Source organism: Passer montanus, unplaced genomic scaffold (assembly GCF_014805655.1).
Source record: "Passer montanus isolate IOZ18808 unplaced genomic scaffold, ASM1480565v1 scaffold86, whole genome shotgun sequence".
In the NCBI taxonomy this organism is placed as follows: Eukaryota; Metazoa; Chordata; class Aves; order Passeriformes; family Passeridae; genus Passer; species Passer montanus.
In genome coordinates, this window is record NW_024373923.1 from 1,877,753 (window position 1) to 1,900,005 (window position 22,253).

Consider the following 22,253-nt stretch of genomic DNA (forward strand, 5'->3'; position numbering starts at 1 on the left):
GGCAACTGGTAAGGTCAATGACTGATGGTACCAGGGTGGCTGTGAAATAAAAACCAATCTGCTGCTTCTTTTATAACTTAAACATTAGAATGTGGTGGAATAGTGGGGGTCCAGAGACAGGTTTGGGAAGTTTTATTTGTTTGTGGGCGTAGTTGAGTGGGATTTTTTAAGGTTTTTTAGGGGTTTTTAGAACTGGAGGTAATTAAAGATTCAGAAAATCTTTGAATATACTCATTTCTGCATGGAGTTTTTCAGTTGAGCTTAACTAGCTCAGAGAGGACTCGGTAAGTTATTTTCCACTTTGCTCTGCAATGTGGCACAAGTTTATTTGATGATTTCTCTTTCCAGTTCTAGCTGAGTGACTTGTGTTAGGGAGACTGCACAGAGATCCCTGTGAGTGAATGTCCTGTTTTAGGGCAAATTTGGGAGAAAACCTCCAAGAAACCTTACCTTCTAGAAAGCAGATTCGAGCAGCCCCTCCCCCAACTGGTTCAGGAAATTATTTCCTTAGGGAAGAGTGGAAAAAACCTGTTTATTTAACAGGTGAAGCATTCACCAGCACAGAAAAAAAAAAAAAAAAAAGAACAATATTAAGCAATAAAATATGTGGCTGTTCGGAAGAGATGGCAAATTCAGAAAGTCCCTTTTTGTCTCAGTTTCTTATCAGGTGTGAGCTCTCAGTGTTTTTCTGGATTTTCAGTCCAGAGCAGGTTTAAACAGTTGCAAGAAAAGAAGAACCACAGTCCAGGGAACTTCTCTGCCTCAACTAGCTAAAAACTAACTAAATGTAGAGGAGAGCTCTGTCCTGCTGTGTGTTCTGCAGGCAACACAGTCCAGGAGCAGGATGCAGGGGAGCAAGTGCAGTTTCTGAAAACAAACTCCATGCTTCTTGTCTTTCCCCCAGCTTTGCTCTCAGGCCCAGTCTTAAATGTCCAAAACTTATTTCGGGCTAAAAAGATGAATGGGGATATAAGCATCATAAAGTCACCCCAGAGCAGTGAGCCAGCTGTGGGTCAGAGGGAATTGTCTCCCCTTCACATCTTCCTCATGCAGCCCCATCTCAACTAGCAGGCTACCCAAGGCTGGGAAGGATTCTTCCCTTTGGTGTTAGCAACAGGAACCCACAGAAGATTTGCTTTCAATGGTGCAAAAGGCAACTGATGTTCCAAAAAGCATCTTGCTTCCTCATTCCTATCTCACCTTCCAGAAGTGTTGAATTTGGGATGCACCAGGGCCTCCCCTGTCCCTATCCTAGTTACACAGAAGAGCTATTTCTCCAAAAAAGGAGAAAGCTGTGATGAAGAGAAGCAGTTGGTTGGGATGGAGGTGAGAATTCTTAGGGATGGGAACCTCATGAGGTTTAACAAGGCCAAGTGCTGCACCTGGGTCAGGACAACCCCTGGGATCAGTCCAGGATGGGGATGAGGAGAGGGAGCAGACCTGGGAGAAGGAGCTGGGGGTGAGAGCTGGAGCTGCCCCAGCCTGAACCCCCTGCCCTGGGCTGATCCCAGCGTGGGCAGCAGGGCAGGGGGGATCCTGCCCCTGTGCCCTGGGCTCAGGTGAGACCCCACCTGCAGAGCTGCCCCAGCCCTGGCTCCAGCAGCACAAGGACGTGGAGCTGCTGCAGCCAGTGCAGAGCAGGCACGGAGATGCTGCCAGGGCTGGAGCCCCTCTGCTCTGGAGCCAGCCTGGCACAGCTGGGGCTGCTCCCCTGCACAAGAGAAGGCTGCAGGGACACCTGAGAGCCCCTGCCAGGGCCTGCAGGGGCTCCAGGAGAGCTGCCCAGGCACTGGGGACAAGGCCTGCAGGGACAGCACACAGGCCATGGCTGCACTGCCACAGGGCAGGCACACATTTTGGGATGTTGGGCAGGAATTGGTGTCTGGGAGGGTGGGCAGGCCCTGGCCCAGGGTGCCCAGAGCAGCTGTGGCTGCCCCTGCATCCCTGGCAGTGCCCAAGGCCAGGTTGGACAGGGCTTGGAACAACCTCATCAAGTGGGAGGTGTTATTGTCCGTGGCAAGGGGTTGGACTGGATGACCTTTAAAGGTTTGTTCCAACCCAGACTGTTCTGTGATCCTATGATTCCCAGGAGGAGAGGACCAGCTGGCTCCTCCTAGCATAAAATCCATCCGGGAGTGGCAGCTCCAGCGTTTTGGCTGGTGGCCAAGGTATGTCCTCTGAATGCTGCTACAAGCTGGTCTACAGACACAAAAATGCTTTTTGCCAGCGAGCCATGGGTGTGATTTAATAGGGATTAAGCAGCCTCCATGCCTGCCCTGCTGCTGACCGGGGTGCGCTGCTCCCGCCCAGGCCCTCCCATGGGCAGCCACCAGCGGGATGGATTACTTCAACAGGTTGACATCTCAACTTAGAGTTGGATGTGTCTTTTAGGATTACAGGGCTTTTCACAGCCCAAGTGCCTATTATATTGCCTGGGTGCCTGGGAAGAAAAGATTTTGTCCCGATAATGATTTCCCTTTGGTTATTTACAAAGGACAATGCGCGGCTGCCGGCACGGGTGCACAAGCGACTGTGTATGGATGAGCTCGTGGTTGTGATGCTTTTATTTAGGGTCTGGGCTATGCTCTCTGCCTGCAGAGCACTGCCTGCACAGAGAGTTTTGTACCCTGGCTGCTGCTTCCTTGGCATCGTGGCTCATCTCTTGGGGTGCCAGAAGAGCTGGGCAAAAAACCAGGAGTTGTTTGCCTGAGGATTGCAGCCTGCCAGGTGAATCGCAGGAGGGCACACACAGGTGCATGGTGCACATGTGCAAGTTCATCTGGCAGGAGAACATCCTTGGTTCACATCTTCCAGCACGATCCCTGCAGCCATCATGTCCTGCCCAGCTGCCAGAGTGATGCTGTGTGCTCTCCGGTACAGCTCTGAAGAGAAGAGCATGTGTGAAATGCTCTTTCCTCAGATATTCATAATAGTTGTTTAATATCTTTACCTGGCAAAATTGTCCTTGTAAAGGTGAAAAATAATATGGGTAAGATGTGACGTGGGCTCTCGTTCCATTAACTTATAGTAGAAACAGGGGAATGTGGAAATCTATTATGTCTGGTTTAAGTCACATTTTGTAGCATGAACCAGTGTAAAATAGGTTATAAAACTCAGGCTGTTCACAATTCAGGGGCTGGTGGTTGGAGGCTTTTTAGAGCCTGTTTCAGCTTTTATATCTAGAAATGCTGGTGCATTTGCATGTATTGAATTTGTATCAAAATCTGTGAGTCTTCCTTGCTGTTGTTGCTGTAGCCAGTGATGCCCCAGCAGTCTCCCTGCCCTGACATCCCCTGTAATAGAGCATCCCACCACAGGGTGAGCCCATAAAAACCCACCTCCACCCAGCTGATGCTCAGACAGTACTTTTCTTAGCTGTGTGCTGTTTTTTCCTTTCCTTTTTTGATAATATCTATCACAAGCCAAAGGTAATGTCTTCCCCCAGGCAAGGAAGCCCATCTGGTGGAAAACCATTCCAACATCAAGCACAGATTTGACACACTAAAAGACTTTATGTTTCTAAAGGTAATGTGGCTTTGGTTTTGTTTAAAGAGAAGAAAAGGAAAAAGATTCACTTTCCAGCCACAAAGAGTTGCTTATTGCAGGGAAGCAAGCTACATAATAAATTATTGTCTGGGTGAAAATGAGGATTTCTGGCTTTCTGGTTACTCCTCTCCCTTTCTTGTGGGATCAAGCTGGCTGTTTTGGGTTGGATTCTGCAGCACTTTTCTGTCCCTCTTTCTTTTCCCTCCATTTGTTTCTGTGTTTGTTTTGATGGCTCTGTTTCAATGCACCGTGGTGTTTGCCTGCTGTTCTGTGCCAGGCTCGTGAGTGACACTGCAATGTGGCAGCTGGTGGGCTCCTGTCCTGTCACTGGGGCTTTTCTGCTTCACCAGGTACCCGAAACCAGACCTGAGACTGGAGGGATGATGAAATACATTAAATGCTCAGCCAGCTGTGAATGCATCAGTGTCTGAAAAGCCCAAGGCTGGCTCCAGCAGTAAACACTCATGTGGTTTTCAAAGGTGTTTACATTTTAATTAGAAAAGGGTCAGATCCGGGGTATAATAATTTACATTTCTGTGCTTGATGTTTTGATGTCTGGAAAGGTAGTGGTTTTGCAGCAGCAAATCCAAGACACATGATGCTTTGTGGAGATGCAGCAGTACCTGGGTACAGGGAGTCATGGTTCATCTCTGTTTCTTTTATTTTCCATAGTAACTGTTCCTGCGGGTGGCTGGGTATGAGAGCTGCTGCCAGCAATAAAGATAAACTGCTCGTCTCGTTCTCTGAGATGCTCTCACCGCTTGAGAAAGACGCATTGCTAATTACTTGTTGTTGGAAAAGGGCTGGATGTGGAGAGGGAAAATATTGCTGCAGAAGAGGCTCATTAAAAGGAGATGCTGGAAATCAAGCCGTGCTGATGGCGACGAGTTCCAGCCCCAAGCACAGACAGTCAAAGGTCCTCGTGCCTGTGCTGCTGTCAGAGCGTGAGCTGGTGGGTGGGTGTTTGCAGAGTTGAGACACACAGAGGGTTTCACCTGACCCAAAGGTGCTGATAAGAAGCAGATAAGAAGTAGAAGGGCTGTCCTGTGCTATCTGCGCTTCCCTGGTCTCTGCAGTCAAAGCATCTATCTTGTCTGGGGCTGCAGGGACTTCCTCCTTCTGTGTGTGCTTCAGCAGCAGCTTTAGGAAGCCTGGCTTGGAGTCTCAGTGAGCAGGAAATGTGAGGGAGGGGATGATGATGGAGAGTTTGACCATGAGCTGTTCCTCCCTGCCCAGCCCCAGGAAGGCACTGAGCAGACAAGGGTGTCACCTCAGCCTAGATATCCAGCTCCACCTGCACAAGATTATATCCAGCATGGCTGTAGGAGGCACAGATGGGAGAACAATGGAGTGGGTTTTGGAGCCTGCTCAAGAGATGTGAAAGTTGTTCATGAGAGGGGATGTGATGGGTCTGGGCTGGGGCCTTTCCCTCTGTCTCCCTGGGGATCAGTTTGCTTTGTTTTTACCATCATCCCATTCAGGCACAGACAAATCTGGGCTGCTGAGCTGCTCCTCAGTTCATGTCCCAGGTGTCTCAGAGCAGAAGGGACTGCTGGATCACAGTCTTCTATAAATACTCAAGGGAGAACTAACACAAGAGGGATGCTGGATGTCCTATCAAAGAACATTCTGGAAGCAGGTGGCTGCACTGGTACGTGAAGAATTTGCACTGCAGCTGCCTTTTATAGGAAGCATCTCTTGTTCCTAGAAAACTCTGGGATGATAAATCTCATGTGGCAAGACAAAGGCTTTCAGGGATGTCAGGATAGCTCTGTAGCCTGTCACGGCCTGTCTCTGCAGCAGCTGGCCTGTGATAGCATTTCTGAGAAATACATATTCTATGCTATAAAGGATGCTCAGCATTCCTCCTGACTTTACTGTGGAGTCACAGAGGAATGGAGGATTGGCCTGGGATTTTCTTAGTGTTTAACTGAAGGATAAGTAAGGAAGAGACATGAGTTTTCCAATTAAATGCTGTCAGTCAGTCCAGCCTAAACAGCTGAGGCCATGTTGGGGGAAACATGGGCTAGGCACTTGTCCTTTATTGGACTTTGGTGGTCGTTACACCTTTCAAAAATTGAATTTCAGTTCAGGTGAGGGGAAGCCCAATGCATGAAGTAGTTCTGCCTGAACTCTGTATTTTAGAGATCTTTCCCAATGACCTTTCCTAGGCATTGGCAGTGGGTATTAGCTCCTGGCTGTGTAGTTGTCGAGAAAATCTGCTTACAACTTTCACCATTTTGGCTGTGTGTGACAATGTGGTATTACTGTTTCTCTTGCCTTTGGAAGCCACAACCTTCCAAGAAACTCATCCTGTGTGCGAAAGCATTTTGAGCTCTTAGTATCCATCCAGTGGAAGCAAAACGCTGGGAAAAGCAATCTCTTCATTTTCTTTCCTTTGCTGGTGCTCAATCACACTGGACCTTGCACAGGAGCAAGGTGTGCTGTTTTTGTCCTAAGAGCAGGTCAGGATGTAGGTTTGTCTGGATGAATTGGAGTGAGAACTGCCTTGCTCTTGGGTCACCCCAGCGTCCTACAGCTCTAGACTGTGCAGAGGGGCTGGAAAGTTGGGAAGAGCCTGGGAATGCTGGTGCTGAGGCACCTCCAGTGCTGGGACAGCTCTGGGCCCTCAGCACAAGAGAGACACTGAGGGGCTGGAGCGTGTCCAGGGCAGGGAAGGGAGCTGGGAAGGGGCTGGAGGCCCAGGAGAGGCTGAGGGAGCTGGGAAGGGGCTGAGCCTGGAGCAAAGGAGGCTCAGGGGGGACCTTGTGGCTCTGCACAGCTCCTGCCAGGAGGGGACAGCCGGGGAGGGTCGGGCTGTGCTCCAGGGAACAGGGACAGGAGGAGAGGGAACGGCCTCAGGCTGGGCCAGGGCAGGCTCAGGCTGGATACTGAGGAAAATCTCTCCATGAAAGGCTTGTCCAGAGCTTCCAGCAGAGCTTCTGGCAGAGCTTCCCAGGGCACTGGTGGAGTCCCCATACCTGGAGGGATTTAAAAGCAGTGTGGATGTGGCACCTGGGGACATGGGTCAGTGGTGGCCTTGGCATTGCCGGAGGAGTGGACTTGATGGTCTTGGAGGGCTTTCCAATCGAAACAATTCCATGATTCAATGATTCTGTAATAATAGTTATAGGAAGATCTCCCTATGATAGCAGTTTTGGTGTAATGTTCTGTGCCAGCATGTTTTTGCCCAGAAGTTTGTTTTGGGGGCTGGAGTCCCTTGGCACGGCTGGGACACAGGTGGGTCTCATCCCAGGGGACAGTCTGTGGGAAGTTGCCCTGCTGTTCTGTCTTGGCACTGCCTGGCTGCTGCAGTCCAGATTTTGGAGAGATTTTGGCATGGAGGGGAATGGCTGGAGCCTGGGGAGGACATGCATGTGGGGCCCAGCCTTCGGTGACCTGATGGAAATGCGTCACTGTTCTGCATGTCTGTGGTCTTCTCATCACAGACTCACCACTTCTTAAATCACTTTGGCTGCAAGTTCCACTCTCCTGTTGCCTCCCAACCCAAAGTGGGTTCCTTCTCCATTAATATTCTTCACCTGTCAAACTCACCACTTCTTTCCAAGTTCAGCAAGCATGGAGCACCTTCGGGAGAAAGGGAAGGAGCTTACAAGTGCAACAAAAAAGTCTTGTTCTTATTATTTGCTGATGAAGGGTAAAACTGTATAAATGCTAAAAAAACTTTATAATCTTGCTAGAGCAAGAATCCCATTTAGATCACCCTTAATAATAGCTATTAATAATGATTATACATTACAGTAATGCTGATAATTACTAAGTTATAATAAGCAGTTTGCACATCTATTGACTTTTTCTGCTGATGTTTCCTTCTTTTATGGTCACAGTAACGAGCACAACATGGGCTTTGTAAAATCATAGGGTTTTACAAGGATTTAAGTTGGAAGAAACCTTCAAGGTCCTCTAGTTCTATCCCCTTACCATAGGCAGGGACGTATTCCACTGCACCAGGTTGCTCCAAGTCTCATTCAACCTGGCCTTGAACACTTTCAGAGATAGGAAAGATTTGGAAGGTAATTTTCAGACCTCCAAAACTTACAAATTCTGTGCTTTGGCAAAGTAGATTGGAGGAAAGGGGGAAGTAGGAAAAAAATGCAAATTTGAGATTGATCTCTATTTGCACCTGGTGTCTGGGAATCCTTTGTGGTGGGTGCTGTACAAACACAGAGCCAAGGGATCACTGCTTCATCAAGAGCATTTGTTTGCTCAGTGTGGAAGATACTAAATGCTTTGATGCTCGAGTGGGTTTTGGTTTTTCTTTGAAAACCCATTTTGTATGTGTTTTGAGGGTTAGGTGAGGTGAGAAACTAGCTCCAGGCACAGATCACCAGGAAGAACAGGAGTTTTCTTCCTGATGGTTTCCTTTAGAGAGAGGTGAAGCTACCACAAGACGAATTTGTTTTAGAGTTTCCCACGAGCGATCCACAGATATCTCAGATATGTGGTTTGTGTTGTCTGGAATAGACAAAATAAACTTTGGGCTTGGGTAATGTGTGGCCCAGTGAGATGGAGGATAACCTCTGGCCCTGCTCACTCCATCCTGAGTGATGCCACCTGTATCATTTGTCCCCTGCCTCGTGCCATCTCTCCATGCCATCACACCCCTCCAGGACTCACGGGAGCCTCCTATTCTCCCAACTCTTTCTTCAGCACTTCCTGTTTGATAATTGATGCTTTCCTTTTTGTAATTGGCACTAATTAGTGAAAAGGGGAGAAGCATGCCCTCCTCCAGGGCTTCACACTCTCTGGGGCTCCTTCTTTTTTTCTTTCTTCACTTTCTTCTTTTTTCTTTGTCCTTTTTAATATGGCATATGATTTTTGCTCAGGAGCTAATGTGTGATATTGGTCTACATAATGAGCCTTTTTGACAGTCTGAGCACATTTGGGAATAGTTCCTTGAGCAGATGAAATCCTTAGGCCAGAACTGCTCATTCTTGGCAGTTTACAAATGAAGCCACAATTGTTCAGAAGTGACAGAGGAGAAAATAGTTCAGGAGCTGGAAACTACATGAGCTGGGAACAGATATTTTTTTTCCCTCCCTGTTCCCTTCTGGAAGGCATGTGACTCACTCTGGATTTGCCTGGTGATTTTATACTTGTCTCAAAGCAGACTGTAGCTACCCATTCCTGGTGAAGGAGAGGGTGAGAGATGAAGTTGTTGTGTCCTGCAGAGTGCTGGCAGCTCCCATGTCTTCTCCCTCCCAGCTGCAGGAAGGGAGGAATACAAGATTTACCACAAGATACTGGGCCACAGCCTAGTTTTTTCCAAATGTAGAATTATAAAGTATCCTGAGCTGGAAGAGACCCACCAGGATCACCCAATCCAGCTCTTGCCATGCTCAGACACCCAACAATCCCACCCTGGGTATCCCTGGCAGGGTGTCCAGAGGCTCCTGGAGCTCTGGCAGCCTCGGGGCTGTGCCCATTCCCTGGGGAGCCTGGGCAGTGCCAGCACCCTCTGGGGAAGAGCCTTGCCCTGATATCCAACCTAAACCTCCCTGGCACAGCTCCAGCCATTTCCATGGGTCCTGTCCCTGTCAGAGGGAGCAGAGTTCAGTGCTATGCCCAGCCCAGGAGCTGGTGGTTTCCTTTCTTTAAGATATTAGTCATTGAGCCCTGGAGAAGTAAGAAGAAGAGAATTATAAATCCCCTACGTCTCCTATAGAGGCAATTTTCTGCAGTGAGAGGTTTTAAAAGTGAATTCTGTTGTGATCTCTGTCTCACCTCCTCACTGGACCATTTACACTCGCACCATTAGCTCAGCATTATTTACTGCCACTGCCATAGAGAAGCTTTTCAGTTATCATCCTCTTCCTCGCCCTTGTCCATTACCCCCAGCTTCTCACCCATATCCAGAACAGCTAGTGCTATGGATTTATTAAATTAAGCATTCTAAGTGTGACATTTTTTTCTCTCGTGCGTATGTCTGGAGGTTTTCAGCAGTTTGGGTTTTAAGCAGGAGTCCAGGAAACGTCTGTTGTCCTTAAATGCAGGAATATTACAAAAATGGAACATTTTTTGCATGCCTGGAAGCCGTAAATGCAACCACCTAGGATTATTAGAAACTGTATTGGAAATGCAGATGTACAGCAAAAAAACATCCTGCGCATGGTAACCGATAGGCTTTGTCTGCTGGTAATTTTCATAATTACCGGGAAATAATCCCTTGCTGTCTTTTCTGTCCCGCTTCCTCAGGCCCCCTGTGTCCCCGGCGTGTCCCCTGACGGGATGGAGAGCTCCTCGGTGGCGTCGGCCTCCTCGGAGGCAGGGAGCAGCCGCTCCCAGGAGATCGAGGAGCTGGAGCGCTTCATCGACAGCTACGTCCTGGAGTACCAGGTCCAGGGGCTGCTCAGCGACAAGACCGAGGGCGACGGCGAGAGCGAGAAGACGCAGTCCCACGTCTCACAGGTGGGGGAAAGAGGGGCTCCCGGAGCGTGTTCTCAGCTGAGGTAGCTTTTTCAGGGTTTGGATGTGAAGCTGGATGTGGTAAAGCGCTGGGTTTGGGGCAGCTCGCTTGTTTGGGGATGTATGTGAGGTGTTCAAGCTGCTGATGCTGGGTTTGGTTTTTTATGGTCTCAAAGTGTATCACTGTAAGTGTTCCAGGCCAGGTTGGAGGGGCCTGCAGCAGCTTGGGACAGTAGAAGGTGTCCTTGCCCATGGCAGGGGGTGGAATGAGATCGGGTTTAAGGTCCCTTCCACCCCAAACCATTCTATGATTCTACATGTGAAGGATCCCATCTTTATCTGGTATCAGCAGTGTTTCATCTGATCTGTCTGAACTCTGCAGGTTTGCTGGAGCTGAGGATCTGACTCAGAGCTCTAGACCTATTCTATATCATCTCAGTGTAAAGAAATTACCAAACAAAGGAACCTTTTTAAGAATAGATTCTGGTGAAGAGGTCTTTTACAATTTGAGGATCAAAGTCCTTAGAAATGGGAGAAAATATATTTTAAAATCTAGTGATCCAAAGTGTATTTTATTAACCCAAGGCTGGAAGATATCTATGTTTGAAGTGATGCTTTGTAGGGGCTTCAGGTCAAACAGACAAGTTCTGCTTATTAATGTGTTAAGTTCAAAAGTAGTATTGAATTAGAAATAAATTAATAGACAAAGTTTTGTAACGTCTTCCAGTCTGTCCACTGCTCTGCCAATAAGTCCAGGCTCCCTCTGCATCTTAAGGACAAAAATTTCTAATTCTCATGGCAGCTCATGTGCATTTTTTGCATTAAGACCCTTTAAGGATCCTTGATGGATCCTTAAAATCCATCTTCCACTTGTGGAAATGGCATTTTAGCTTTCCTTCCTGGCTTGCCCTGGAAAAAAGGAGCTGCTGGGTTTTTAATGGCAGTTCTGAGAGTGTTCTCTTTCAAGATGGCTGGGTTTTATTTTAGAGGAAAAATCTGTAAAAACGAAAGATCTGAACATTAAATCTTTTAATTAAACCAGTTATAGAGGCAACTCAAATGAAGCAGCTAAATGAGGTTGTACCCCAGACCATTGATGCAGAAGTTTTATTAGGATTTATTGTGGAACTATATCAAAATGCAACATTTTGTATTTCTAGGGCTGTGTATTTGACAAAAAAGTGAAGGTGGGCTTTCACTTTAGGTCACTTGCATTTATCAAGCTGTATCTTAATGGATGCACTAAGAAGGAATTATGTCTCACCAAGGTTTTTTTCATTTTGCCACCTGAAAAAAATGAGGAAATAATCAGGAATTTTTATTTCTGATTTTCTCTTCCTGATCGGTTCTTAGCAAAGCAAGGAATAAACAGGCACATATCCTGCAGCTGGTTGGAGTAACCTTGGTGGAAGCCAGCCTGATGGAAGGTGGCACGTTCCCTCATTAATGAGAGCTAGAGGGAGAAAGATGGATTTAAGGGAAAGGCACTCAGCTGAGACCAAGGAAATTGTTTTTAACTGCAAGGCTCTGCCAGAAACTAAATCTTTAATGTTGGGCAAGTTATTTAATCTCTCTGCAGTTAGTTACCTTATGGCTGTGATGTTTTCCCTCCCTGAGAGTGGATAAATCCAGTCAGCCATGTGTGTGTGAGTTGCTTGGATGGTACTACATCCCTGGACAACTGCTCTCCTTGATGGGGGAAGGAAGGAAAGGCACATCCTCCTCACTTAGCTCCCAGGGAAGCTGAATCCATTGCTACTTCAGAGAATGCCAAAATGTGGATGTTCCCATGATGGGGATGTCCCCAACCTTGTTCCCACCAGGAAAAAAGAGGAAAAATCAGAGGGGAAAAGGTGATTTTATTTTGCTGTGGAGGTAATGAATGAGCTTGGACCTTGAGAGACCTTTCCAGGCATGTGGTTGCACTCAAAATTGTTAAAGCAGATAGGGATACATCTGGTAAATAAAAGGCTCTCAAGAGTGATGGCATCATGAGCCCAGGGGGCTCAGCAGAAGTGGCAGGAGGGTGATGGGCAGCTCTTTAATGAGGAGAGACTGAAATCCCCCCATCTGTGAGCTAGGACGGGCTCTCTGATGAGGGCAGGAATCATGGGCAGTTGTAATGAAGACTCTTATTTTGTGGCCTCATCCATACCTGTCAGGGAGCTCTCAGGTGCTTGTTGGTATGGAAATGAGTTTTCATTTTCTTGGCGCATCATCCTTGGTGATGGTACCAAGCCTTGAGTGTCTCTGGGGCAGCCAAGTGCTTCCAGCATGGAAGACCTCAGAAGTGGGGCTGGTCAGTCTCCACTTTTTTGAAGGAGTAACAAAATTACTTTAGAATTAAGCAGCACCTTTGATGTTTGTCTAGTGAAAATTGGTTTTGGTTTGTTTGTTTTTTTTTTTCACCAGTATGATGCAGCCGTACATTTCTTTAGGGGAAAAAAATAAGGCAATAAATGACACCAAATTCAGTTATTCTTGTGGAGGCACCTTGATGCCCAGCCTTGGGGGAAGCTGGCCTAAGAATCTGCTAATTCCCTATAGCCACATATGGCAATGGCCAAACCTACAGCTTCCATACTAATTTTCTGTTTTGTTTAAAATGAAGACATGGGGTGTTGGCTGCTCAGGGCATGTATCTGTCCTTGAAGAAAATAGAGTTGGGAACAAGGGTTGGGAAAAGCAGAAATTTTACAGCTTTCCATGGAAATGAGTGGTAAGTCACCCTAGTGTGTATCACACACCTGGGGTTCCAAGCACTGCCAGAGTCAGCAAGGAGTTATTTGGGCTGGATTTTATTGCAAAGCACCATATCAAATGCATTCCTACAGTTGTTCCTGCTTCTCCCCTCTACCCACTGTCAGCGGGTGGAGCATTTCCAATCCAAAGCCTTTGGGATCATCCTCAAAAAGGAGGGGGTGCCACACGTGTGCAGCGATGCCCGCAGCGGGACGGTGTTTGCTGAGCGCTGTGGACTGACGCAGCAGTTTTGCCCGGCCCAGCTATTATTTTACACAATCCCTTTTTTTATCCCTTTTTCAGTGGACGGCGGATTGCAGCGAGCAGCTTGATGGCAGCTGTTCCCCATCCCGAGGGAAGGGCTCGTCCTCTCACGAACACAACCAGGTAGGGTTTGTGTTTGGTTCCTCCTCCCCAGACCTTTGCCTTTATTTCTTACACTGTCTCGACTGGGAGATCCTGCCAACTTTTCCTCTCCCATGGAAGGGGAGATGTGTCCCTCTGCTTGGCATCTGAAAGCTCATTCCTGCCCAAGCCATGGGAGGTGGGCAACATCCTGGTGTGCAGATGGATGCTTTCACCAGGAGCTTAAAGGGGAAAAAATTAGGAGCATCACATTTATTCTGGAAGACTTTCTTATTGTCACCTGTGTGATGAAGCTGTTAGGAACATCAGAGCTGACTTGGAAGGATGAGATGTAGCTGGAACGAGGGATCTTTGTGTAGCTGGGCTTCTCTGTTGTGTGCTGCAGCACAAGGACAGTGTTACAGGGAAGAGCATTACACAGCTGAGAGGGTGAGCTGGCAGAAGAAGCAAAGTTGCACGTGCTGAGAGCCTGTGTTGGTTGTGCAGTGTCAGGAGCCAGGTGTGAGTCAATTTTGATGCTTGGATGTGGTGTGAACACAAGTAAAGAGTGTCTACCAAGCACTCCTGGAGGTGGCTGTCCCTCCTCATGACAGAGGGTTGGGTAGGGTGGGGGCTTGTGTTTGATCATTCTCATCTGCTTGACAAGCTGCTGTGTCACCATGAGATCCTCAGCTCTGTGAGAGCAGCACTTGCTTGAGGAGATGTGAAATTTAAGCATCTGAGGGAAGGGGAAACAACATTTCCAGTTGCTGTGGCTGATGGATGTCCCACCCAGAGAAAAGGCTTCAAGTTGATGGCTTTCATTCTCTTGCTCTGCTTGATGTCCTGCAAGTGCAGTCTTGTGCATGGGATCCATGAGGGGGAATTTGGGAGCCCCTTGCAGGGTGTAAAAGAGGCTGTGCCAGTCTGAGGAGGGCATGTTGCAGCTCTCATTTTGGGCACAGCTTCCTCCCATGGAGCCGTGCTGGAAGTCCTTGGCTGAGGGATAGGGGCTTAGGCATCCTGTCCCTGCCATGGCCCTGGGATGCTGGTAGCACCTCTACCAACACCTTTACCCAGCAAAGGCAGGGTGTTGTTTTGTAGGAGGGTGTGTGCTGAACAGAGACACTGCTTCTGATGAGCTCCTGAAGGTGCCAGACGGAATTGTGGATTTAATTTATTACAGCTGTGATCTGCTTCAAAATATTCAGCAGCAAAACCTCATCCAGGCTGCCTCCCAGCACTGCAGACAGCTGATGGATGTTCACCTGGGAAGCTGGCCATTTCCATCAGGCTTCCTTGGGTGGATCAGGCGTTTTCCCTAGGGAAGAAGGTCCCTGGCCCTTCACCCAAGGGCTCTGCTGGTGTGCCAGTGGCTGGTGGGGACTGCAGGAGGATGCAGGAGTCATGCATGGGTGTTACTTTCCTGACATCCTCCATATGCCTGGTGCCATGCACTCTTTTGTTTCAGCTTACATGGGGTTTTTTTGGGGGTTTTTTTTGAGGTGTTTTTTTTGTTGTTTTGTTTTCTTGCTGTTTTGTTGGGTTTTTTTTTTTTTCCCTGAGAATTAAATGTGTTTGATCTCCTCCTACAGGGAGCTCCTTTCCTACACACAAACACCATTCGCTGATGCCCAAGCTGCTTACCCTGTGTTTGGGCTCTCTCCCAGCCTGCAGCAGAGCTAGTAATTATCTCTCTCCATGTTTGGCTTCCTTTAACTGCGAGTAACAAATTTTCCTTGGCACCAAAGAGGAGCTGCAAGCTATTGTTCCTCTGTCCAGGCAAGCATTTCTCTCACTGTCACTGATATATGAGTGAAATGCTGCTGGTGAGGACCAAGTGCAGTTTCTTACAATTTCTGGCTGTTTTCACAAAAATCTTTCAATATATTTTTAAAAAGTCATTACTAACATGCTTATCCTGAACTAAAATTATCACTTTTCAAACCTGCTAAGGAAGAAGCCGGCTAATTATTTCCTAGTGGAGGAAGGGATTGGGTTTTGGGGTGTTTTTTTTGTTTTGTTTGGTTTTGGGTTTTTTGGTTTTGTTTTGGGGATTTTTTTTTTGTTCTGATGGGGATTTTTTGTTGCAGTTTTTTAGTTATTTGAGGGGTTTGGGCAGGAAATGCAATTCCTAGTTTTTCTATTGTGTTTCCAGCTGAGATCTCTGTGTTGCCAGTCATACTTGAAAAATACTTGTATGTGAGATTTCTGCTGGCTTCAGCTAATGTGAAAATGTGGGTTATGTATCAGTGACCATGGTATGCCTCACGTGGCCATCAGAAAGGGCATTTATATGGAAATCTAGGTTAGTCCTGGAAATATATTCAGCATGTGGTTCATTTTCTGTGAAGACAGAGTAGTCCAGTCTTGCTTTTTCAGAAGTAATTGGCTTCCTAAAGGTTATAGAGAAGGCTAGAGAGAAGGTGACTTTCCCATGCCTGAAAAATCCCCCTATGCATCCCTGAGTACTTGATGCCTTTGAAATTCTGGGCTATATGATCCAGCAAGGTTAAGAAAAATAAAAGAAAGATTTTTTTTTTTTTTACTCTGTGTGTGTGTGTGTTATGCATTTTTATATAGTATAGTGTATATAAGCATCTACTGGTTGTTGCACAAGTGAGGGGGTTAGAACAATTTCAAAATAAAATACAATATAAGGGTAAAAATTGAGTGTCTTGATGCAACCTGCAGTTCAGGATGTTCCTAAATTGCTGATTTCTGATGGTGTTTGGTATCTCTGGAAGACAGCACCACAGACTTGTCCTGTCTTGCACTACTTGGTATTAGCACCTGTGTGAGACTTAGAGTCAGCTCCCATAGGCTGGCACATAGGCATCCCATACAAAGCAGTGGCTTAAAAACAGAGAAAATTCCCCCTGAAACCTCCTGGTCTTTCCAATTCTGTGGGCAGGTGGCTGTGAGAAGATGGTCTGCTCATGGGGGAGTCTCCTGAGATACATTTTGTGATCTCATGTGCTGAGAAAAATTCTGGTCTCACAATTACATTCAGCTCATCTGTAATTCTTGTTTCCTACTAGGATCTCTCTCTTTGCTGCATGGCATGGCCTTGTTCCACTAAACTCCCAGAAATTTTGCCAGGTCTCACCAAGTGTGAGCCTCTGGGGCAAAAACAGGTACTCAAAATATTATTTGAGCACCTTACTGCTTCTATAAATGAGGAAGGTTTAGATAATGGAATAATTTTAAGCTCTTTTATGTTTGGATTTTTTTTTTCTTCCCCAAAAAGAGCCAGTGGGAAGTTTTTATATAATACTTTATTTGCATTCCCCTTGTGAGGCTGTGGCAAGTAGGAAGCTCTTTGATATATTTCTGAGAGCAATTCATTAAGTAAAAAAATCTGGTATGGTGCATATTGAGGGAGCCAGCAGAGCTCTTGGTACATGAAAGGCCTGGCAGAACCTCCATCCCAGGCTCCCCTTATGTAAAAGGCATTAACAAAAACCAGAACAACTCTGCGGGTTTGTGCTATTTCTCCAGGCAGTGGGAGATGGAGAGCTGGAAATCCTTCTTCCTGGCCAAGTCCCTTCCTTCCCCCATGGTGGCTGGCTGTCATCCATCGTCACCAAGGAAAAACCTGTTTGTTGGCAGCAAGCAGGACTTGCTTTCATTCCATGCTTGTGTCCATGCCCCACCAGGTGCAGCAGGAACTTGGTACAGGGTTTGGGCCCTCAGAGGCCTCTGCAGCTGATGGTCGTGTTGCCAATCTGCTGAGCAGTGAAGCAGCAGGCCGGGTGTGTAGATCACACCTGATGATCCCACACCTTCCTTGTAGCCCCCTTGCCCTGTCTCCTCCCTGAGGAGCTGCTGGTGGAGGAGATGGCTTTGCCCTGCTGTTAAACCAGCAGAAACAGCAGCACATGGTGGCAGGGTGGGGTGGTGGGTTTGCGCTCTTGGGCCTCGGCTGGAGATCAGACTGCCTGGAGTAAAGAGCATCCCTAACTGTGCTGGCATAATAGTTCTGACAAGGGCCTGGAGGGACAAGGGGGAATGGCTTCCTGCTGGGAAGGACAGGGTTAGATGGGACGTTGGGAAGGAATTCTTGCCTGTGAGGGTGGGGAGGCCCTGGCACAGGGTGCCCGGAGCAGCTGCGGCTGCCCCTGGATCCATGGAAGTGTCCAAAGCCAGGTTGGACAGCGCTTTGGACAGTGGAAGGTGTCCCTGCCCGTGGCAGGGGATGAAATGAGACTTTAAGGTCTTGTCATTCCATGTCCACGTCTTGCAGTCATGGCTGGAAAAGCTGCCACGTTGCCAAAGCAAAGGCAATAGGAGGTGTGGGGCAATGTGTGAAGGCTGTCTCTTGGGTAACAGCAGATTTCAATGCACAGAGGAGCTCAGTTTTAATGGAGAATGGAAAAATCAAATTATCTGTGCAGATTTCTTTCACAGTTCCAGAAAATTTTCTTTTGCAGGCATCAGTGCTGATTTAACTTCCTGAGATCAGCCACCAGGAGATCCTGCCTGGTGGATGCTGCAGAAGCAGGTGGGTGGGGATCATGGTCTTGGACAGGGTACAGGGGACATGTCACTGGGTCCAGATTAACTGAAGTTAGCAGTGAAATTGTCCTGCTGGCTTAAGTCCAGTGACATCAGCAGGCAGCATGTAATGCCCCAAATTCTTGGCTGACCACATAGGGCTGGAGAGACAGTGGATTGGCAGGATCTCTTGACTGAATTTGTAATTCATTTTCCCTGTGCTGGTGGACAGCCTGTGTGAGTTGCCCATCCTTGCGTCCAGATCTGAAAGAAAACAAGAGGGATGATTCTGGAAGGATTTTTAGAAATTATAGAATTTTCAGGGGGTGGAAAGGATGTTAAAAGTCATCCACTGCCATAGGCAGGGACACCTTCCACTAGAACAGGTTGCTCAGGACCTTATGTGCTATGAGCACTGTCAAGGCTGGGGCATCCACAACCTCCTTGTGCAACCTGGGACAGTGTCTCACCACCCTCACAGTAAAAACATTCTTCCTAATATCCTAAATTTCCCCTCTTTCAATTTATACCCATTAATCCCTGCCCTGTCACTGTAATTCTTGATGCAGAGTCCCTCTCCAGCTTCCCTTTAGGCTCCCTTCAGATTCTGGAAGGTGCTGTGAGGTCTGCACACAGCCTTTTCTTCTCCAGGCTGAACAGCCCCAACTTCCTCAGCCTGTCTTTACAGGTGAGGTGCTCCAGTCCTTTTATCAACCTCATGGCCAGCTCTGGACCTGCTCCAGCAGTTCCATGTTTGGGGAATACGTTTGGGGTTCAGCATCTCGTTGGCCTGCTCCTGTTGCTGCTCAGGGCCAGTTTGTACACTGAACACTGAACTCGACTGAGGTTGTCCACCATGCTGAGCATCTGTTGTGGCAGGTGGATGCTGGCTGATGCTGCAGACACTGATTTGTGTTTCCAAAAGATAAGGAGAAAGCAAGAGACAGACACTGGCTTTGCCAGTGAGTACATGTCTGCCTGATGGAGGAAGAGAGCAGGACTTTAGGTGGGGTGAGCTGCCCATGAGCAAAGAGCAGCTCTGAGAAAACCAGTCACTTTTCTGCCTGTAATTGCTGGGTGATGCTTCCTCATTTAGTGGATGCAGCCCTGCTCAGTTGTGGTTGGAGAGCACTGCTGAGAAAGAAATCAAGTCCTTCAGCTAATGTGTAGGTGTAACTTTCTCTGGGACTTCTGTTTGGGCTTGGCCTCATGAAGCAGCAGTGCCTCATGTGGAGCAGGCACCTCCTTGGGTCAGGAGGGGTCAGGAGGTCTGGGAGGGAGATGTTCATTGCCTTGCTGCCTGCTCTGGAGAGCTGCTGCTGCTTACTGAGGGTGGGGGGAGATGTCACAGGACATATTGTCACCCTCATTTTCTGTTTGGGTAGAGAAGACTGGGTGATGCCTGTCTGCCCACTGTAGAGCTTCCCACACTCTTATTTTGTGAGACTTGATTTCCCTTTGAGGTCTCCTCTTCCCAGGTTTGGATGAATAGATCAGTCAGTGCTGGAGCTCTAGGCAGGGAAGGGATGACATGAGCCATTTCCTCTGAGGCTGGGACAGGGTCTTGCTGATGGGTTTCCACAGCACGTCTGGAGTTCTCAGGGAGATTCTGAGAGCCCTCAGTCTTCCTCTTCATCATCTTCCTCCTTCATCCTTGTGTGCAAATGAGCTATCTAGCACATCCTTGGCTAGCCTACAGTGTTGTCCAAAAAACACAACCACACAGGCTTGGTCCTTTCCCAGATAGTCCAGAAAGATCTTGTAAGCTTAACCTCCTACTCCTTCCAAGTCCATCAGGTCCTTTGGTCCTCTACTATGACACAACTATAGATAAAACCTTACTTTCCGTGATGGAAGATCTCAAAGTGGTGTTTGGTGTACCTTCTGCAGGTTGGAGAGGTCTGGGGAAAGTGGACATAGACCTGGGAAGGAGCAGTGGGGGGCCTCTGCATCACATTTTTATAACAGTTTCTGATGTTCTTACAGCATTATGTAATACTTTGAGGAGAAAGAAGCTAGAAAGTTTACCCTACTAAGATATTTAGAGTAATCTTATGGTTGATTTGTTGTTGGGGGTTTTTTTTTAAGTGTATTTTGAGTTACTAAAATAATTAAGCCTTTGGTTTTCCTTATTAAAATTGGAGGGTTTTTTCTGGAATGGGTCTAAGGAGGTACTTGGAGTGCAGTGCAAAAATTCTGCATAACGGGAAGATTTGGCAGCAGCACAAATTCGGTGTGTGAAAGCCTCCACTGCAGAAAAACCTCAAAAAGGGCCTTTTACACAATAGCTGTTTTCTGTTCTGACCAGGAGTAATATCAGAACTGAGGAACCATTTGAAGGAAACACCAGAGCTTGACCTAGGGATCCTGGGTAGAGATGTGAGACCCTTGTCATGCTGGGGAATATCTCAGAGGGTTTTGGGGTCCTGAGAGCTCTGACAGCTTCTTGTTATTTTTCCTCTGGCCCACCCATGAATGCTGTACATTGAATATTGAAATTTTTACATACGATTGAACATGAATCCCATCCAGAATCCACTGATATCTTCAGGACACTTAAAACTTGTGCTGTTGCCAGGGTTGATCTGCATCTCTACCAGCACAGCCCGCTTCACCCATACTTATCTTCACTGAAAGCAGCCACGTAGGTGATCACTGTGTTTCCATTTATGGCTTCTGCGCTGGGGAAACTTATCTTCTTTTTCTGCAAATAGGATTTTCAAACTTGCACTGAAGCAGCAGAAAATATTAACTCTTGAGCTGGCAAAGGCAGCAGGATTAATTAGTTCATGCCTCAAAGAGCTCACTGCAAAGGTGAAAATTGCAGTGTAAGTGAAACATGCGATTATTGCTAATTAAAATGCAAATGTTAGATTTGACAGCTAGTTTCCAAAGGAGGGCTGCTGGCAGTGGTAATGTGCATGAGCCTGGTTGTTCCTGAGAAGGTGCAGAGCTTGGCCAGAAGGATTGGCATTGGTTTGAGCAGCTCCTGGGAATCAGTCTCTAGAGGGATGGTGTTTTCCCTCCCAGTCCCAAAGTGTGGCTCAGAGGTCCCATCTCTTGCTGGTGAGTGTAGACCACAAATGGTAGATGGAGGAGCCCAAATGAGATCTGTGAGCCAGAGCTCAAGGGCTGTTTGGGGACTGAGACTGGGAGATCCTTGTTTTTTAAGGGAATGGCAGAGTAATGGGGCCAGATGATGGGGAATTGGGTCAGCAGGAGGCAGGGCGCAGAGAGCTTTGTGCCTTTTCAGTGTTTGTTGGCTTTAGCAGTCAATTCTGTTCCTGCAGTATGGTGGGTGTGTTTAGCAGGAGTTGTGTGTGGAACATACACAGGATGGAGGAAGAGCAGTGCCACACCTCACCAGTACCAAGCCATGGCTTTCTGCTGGACTCCAGCTGCCTCTGGAGTCTGGGAATGGGTTTTTATGGGCTTTGCAATGGTGCTGGTGAAGGGGTTTTGCTGCTTGGGTGGTTTTTTTTTAAGGAACTATCACTATCTGCATGCTCTCACCCACTCCTTGAGCATCACCCATGAGGTTGGTGTGAGCAGCCCAGCTCCCACAGAAGGTCTGCAGAGAGGGTCCATTTTAGCATGAAAGAGCTTTACTAAAGGACACAAAGCCATCAGAAAGGTGTGGGATTGTTTCTGGGGATCGTTTCCCAGAAAATCCCAGATGAAGGGATTTTCATTCTGGAGATTTCAATTCCCTTCAGTAAGGTATCAGTAAAAAGTTGTTAATCTATGGCAATTAGTCAGAAATTTGGGGGAAATACTGAGCTTGGCTGTGCTGGTGAGTTTGAACATGAGTATATTCAGGCAGTACTCAGTTTGGACTATTTGCATCTTCAGCAGATGTTTCAACAGTTTTTAATGTAGAAATTTTATTTTAAAAATTATTTGGTTTTCAATATTAGTATCAGTGCTTAATAAAGGTAAGGAAGGTAAAGAGGATGAAAGCCCCAGGCCATGAGTTAGAGCCAGGAGACAAGCTGGTTTATTAAAATCAGCTGTGATTGTGATCTGACTGGTTTGTACTGTATCCAGTGTCTTTTCCTGGTGGACATTGATGCATGATGATACCAATATTCTCATTTCTCACAACAGCTGCATTTCTGGAATTTGCAACATCTTGGATTGTCTGCAGAAAACCACTCCTAAAAGATGGGTCTGCTGAATATAAGTGAACAGTTTTTCTTTTCAGTGTGTCTTTTGAAGCAAAGGATGCATATGCTGACCTGCAGCATTTGGCACAGAAATTTTGTTTGTGTGTGTGAACAGGATGTTCAGTGTGTAGGATACAATTAATCCTTCAAACATCAAGCAGAGAAGTGCATTTCTCCCAACCACCTTTTCAGCTGGTGCACGTGTTTCCCATGTCAAAGGAGGTATTTCTCACTTCTCAGGATGCCTACAAGGTTGGCTCTTCCCCAGGCCTTCCTGAAGTGGCCTGCCTGACATCCACCACAGTTTTTATCCCTTCATGCCAATTGAGCAGCTCCTTTTGTGCCATTTAGTATTTCTCAGCCACTGGGAGATTTGATGGTGTGATAAGAAGGGAGGAAGAAGGTGTTTTAACTTCTTAACATTGGAAATAACCACAACCATTCCAATTTCATTTATCTACAACTTGAAAACCAGATAATTGCCTCTTTTGAAGTCAATACCACAATGTATTTGAACTTGCTTGAAACTTA

General features: G+C 47.1%; 1 protein-coding gene across 3 annotated transcripts in view; it reads left to right on the forward strand.

Moving 5' to 3' along the window:
• Window positions 1–22,253, forward strand: part of CTIF (cap binding complex dependent translation initiation factor) — a 147,480-nt gene that overhangs the window by 18,283 nt on the left and 106,944 nt on the right. For all 3 annotated transcript variants that reach the window (XM_039733335.1, XM_039733334.1, XM_039733336.1), the window contains 2 exons: window positions 9,763–9,975; window positions 13,018–13,101. In XM_039733335.1, the coding sequence (XP_039589269.1) occupies window positions 9,796–9,975; window positions 13,018–13,101 (264 nt within the window). In that variant the 5' untranslated portion in view covers window positions 9,763–9,795. Of the gene's footprint in view, window positions 1–9,762; window positions 9,976–13,017; window positions 13,102–22,253 lie in introns of those variants that run through there.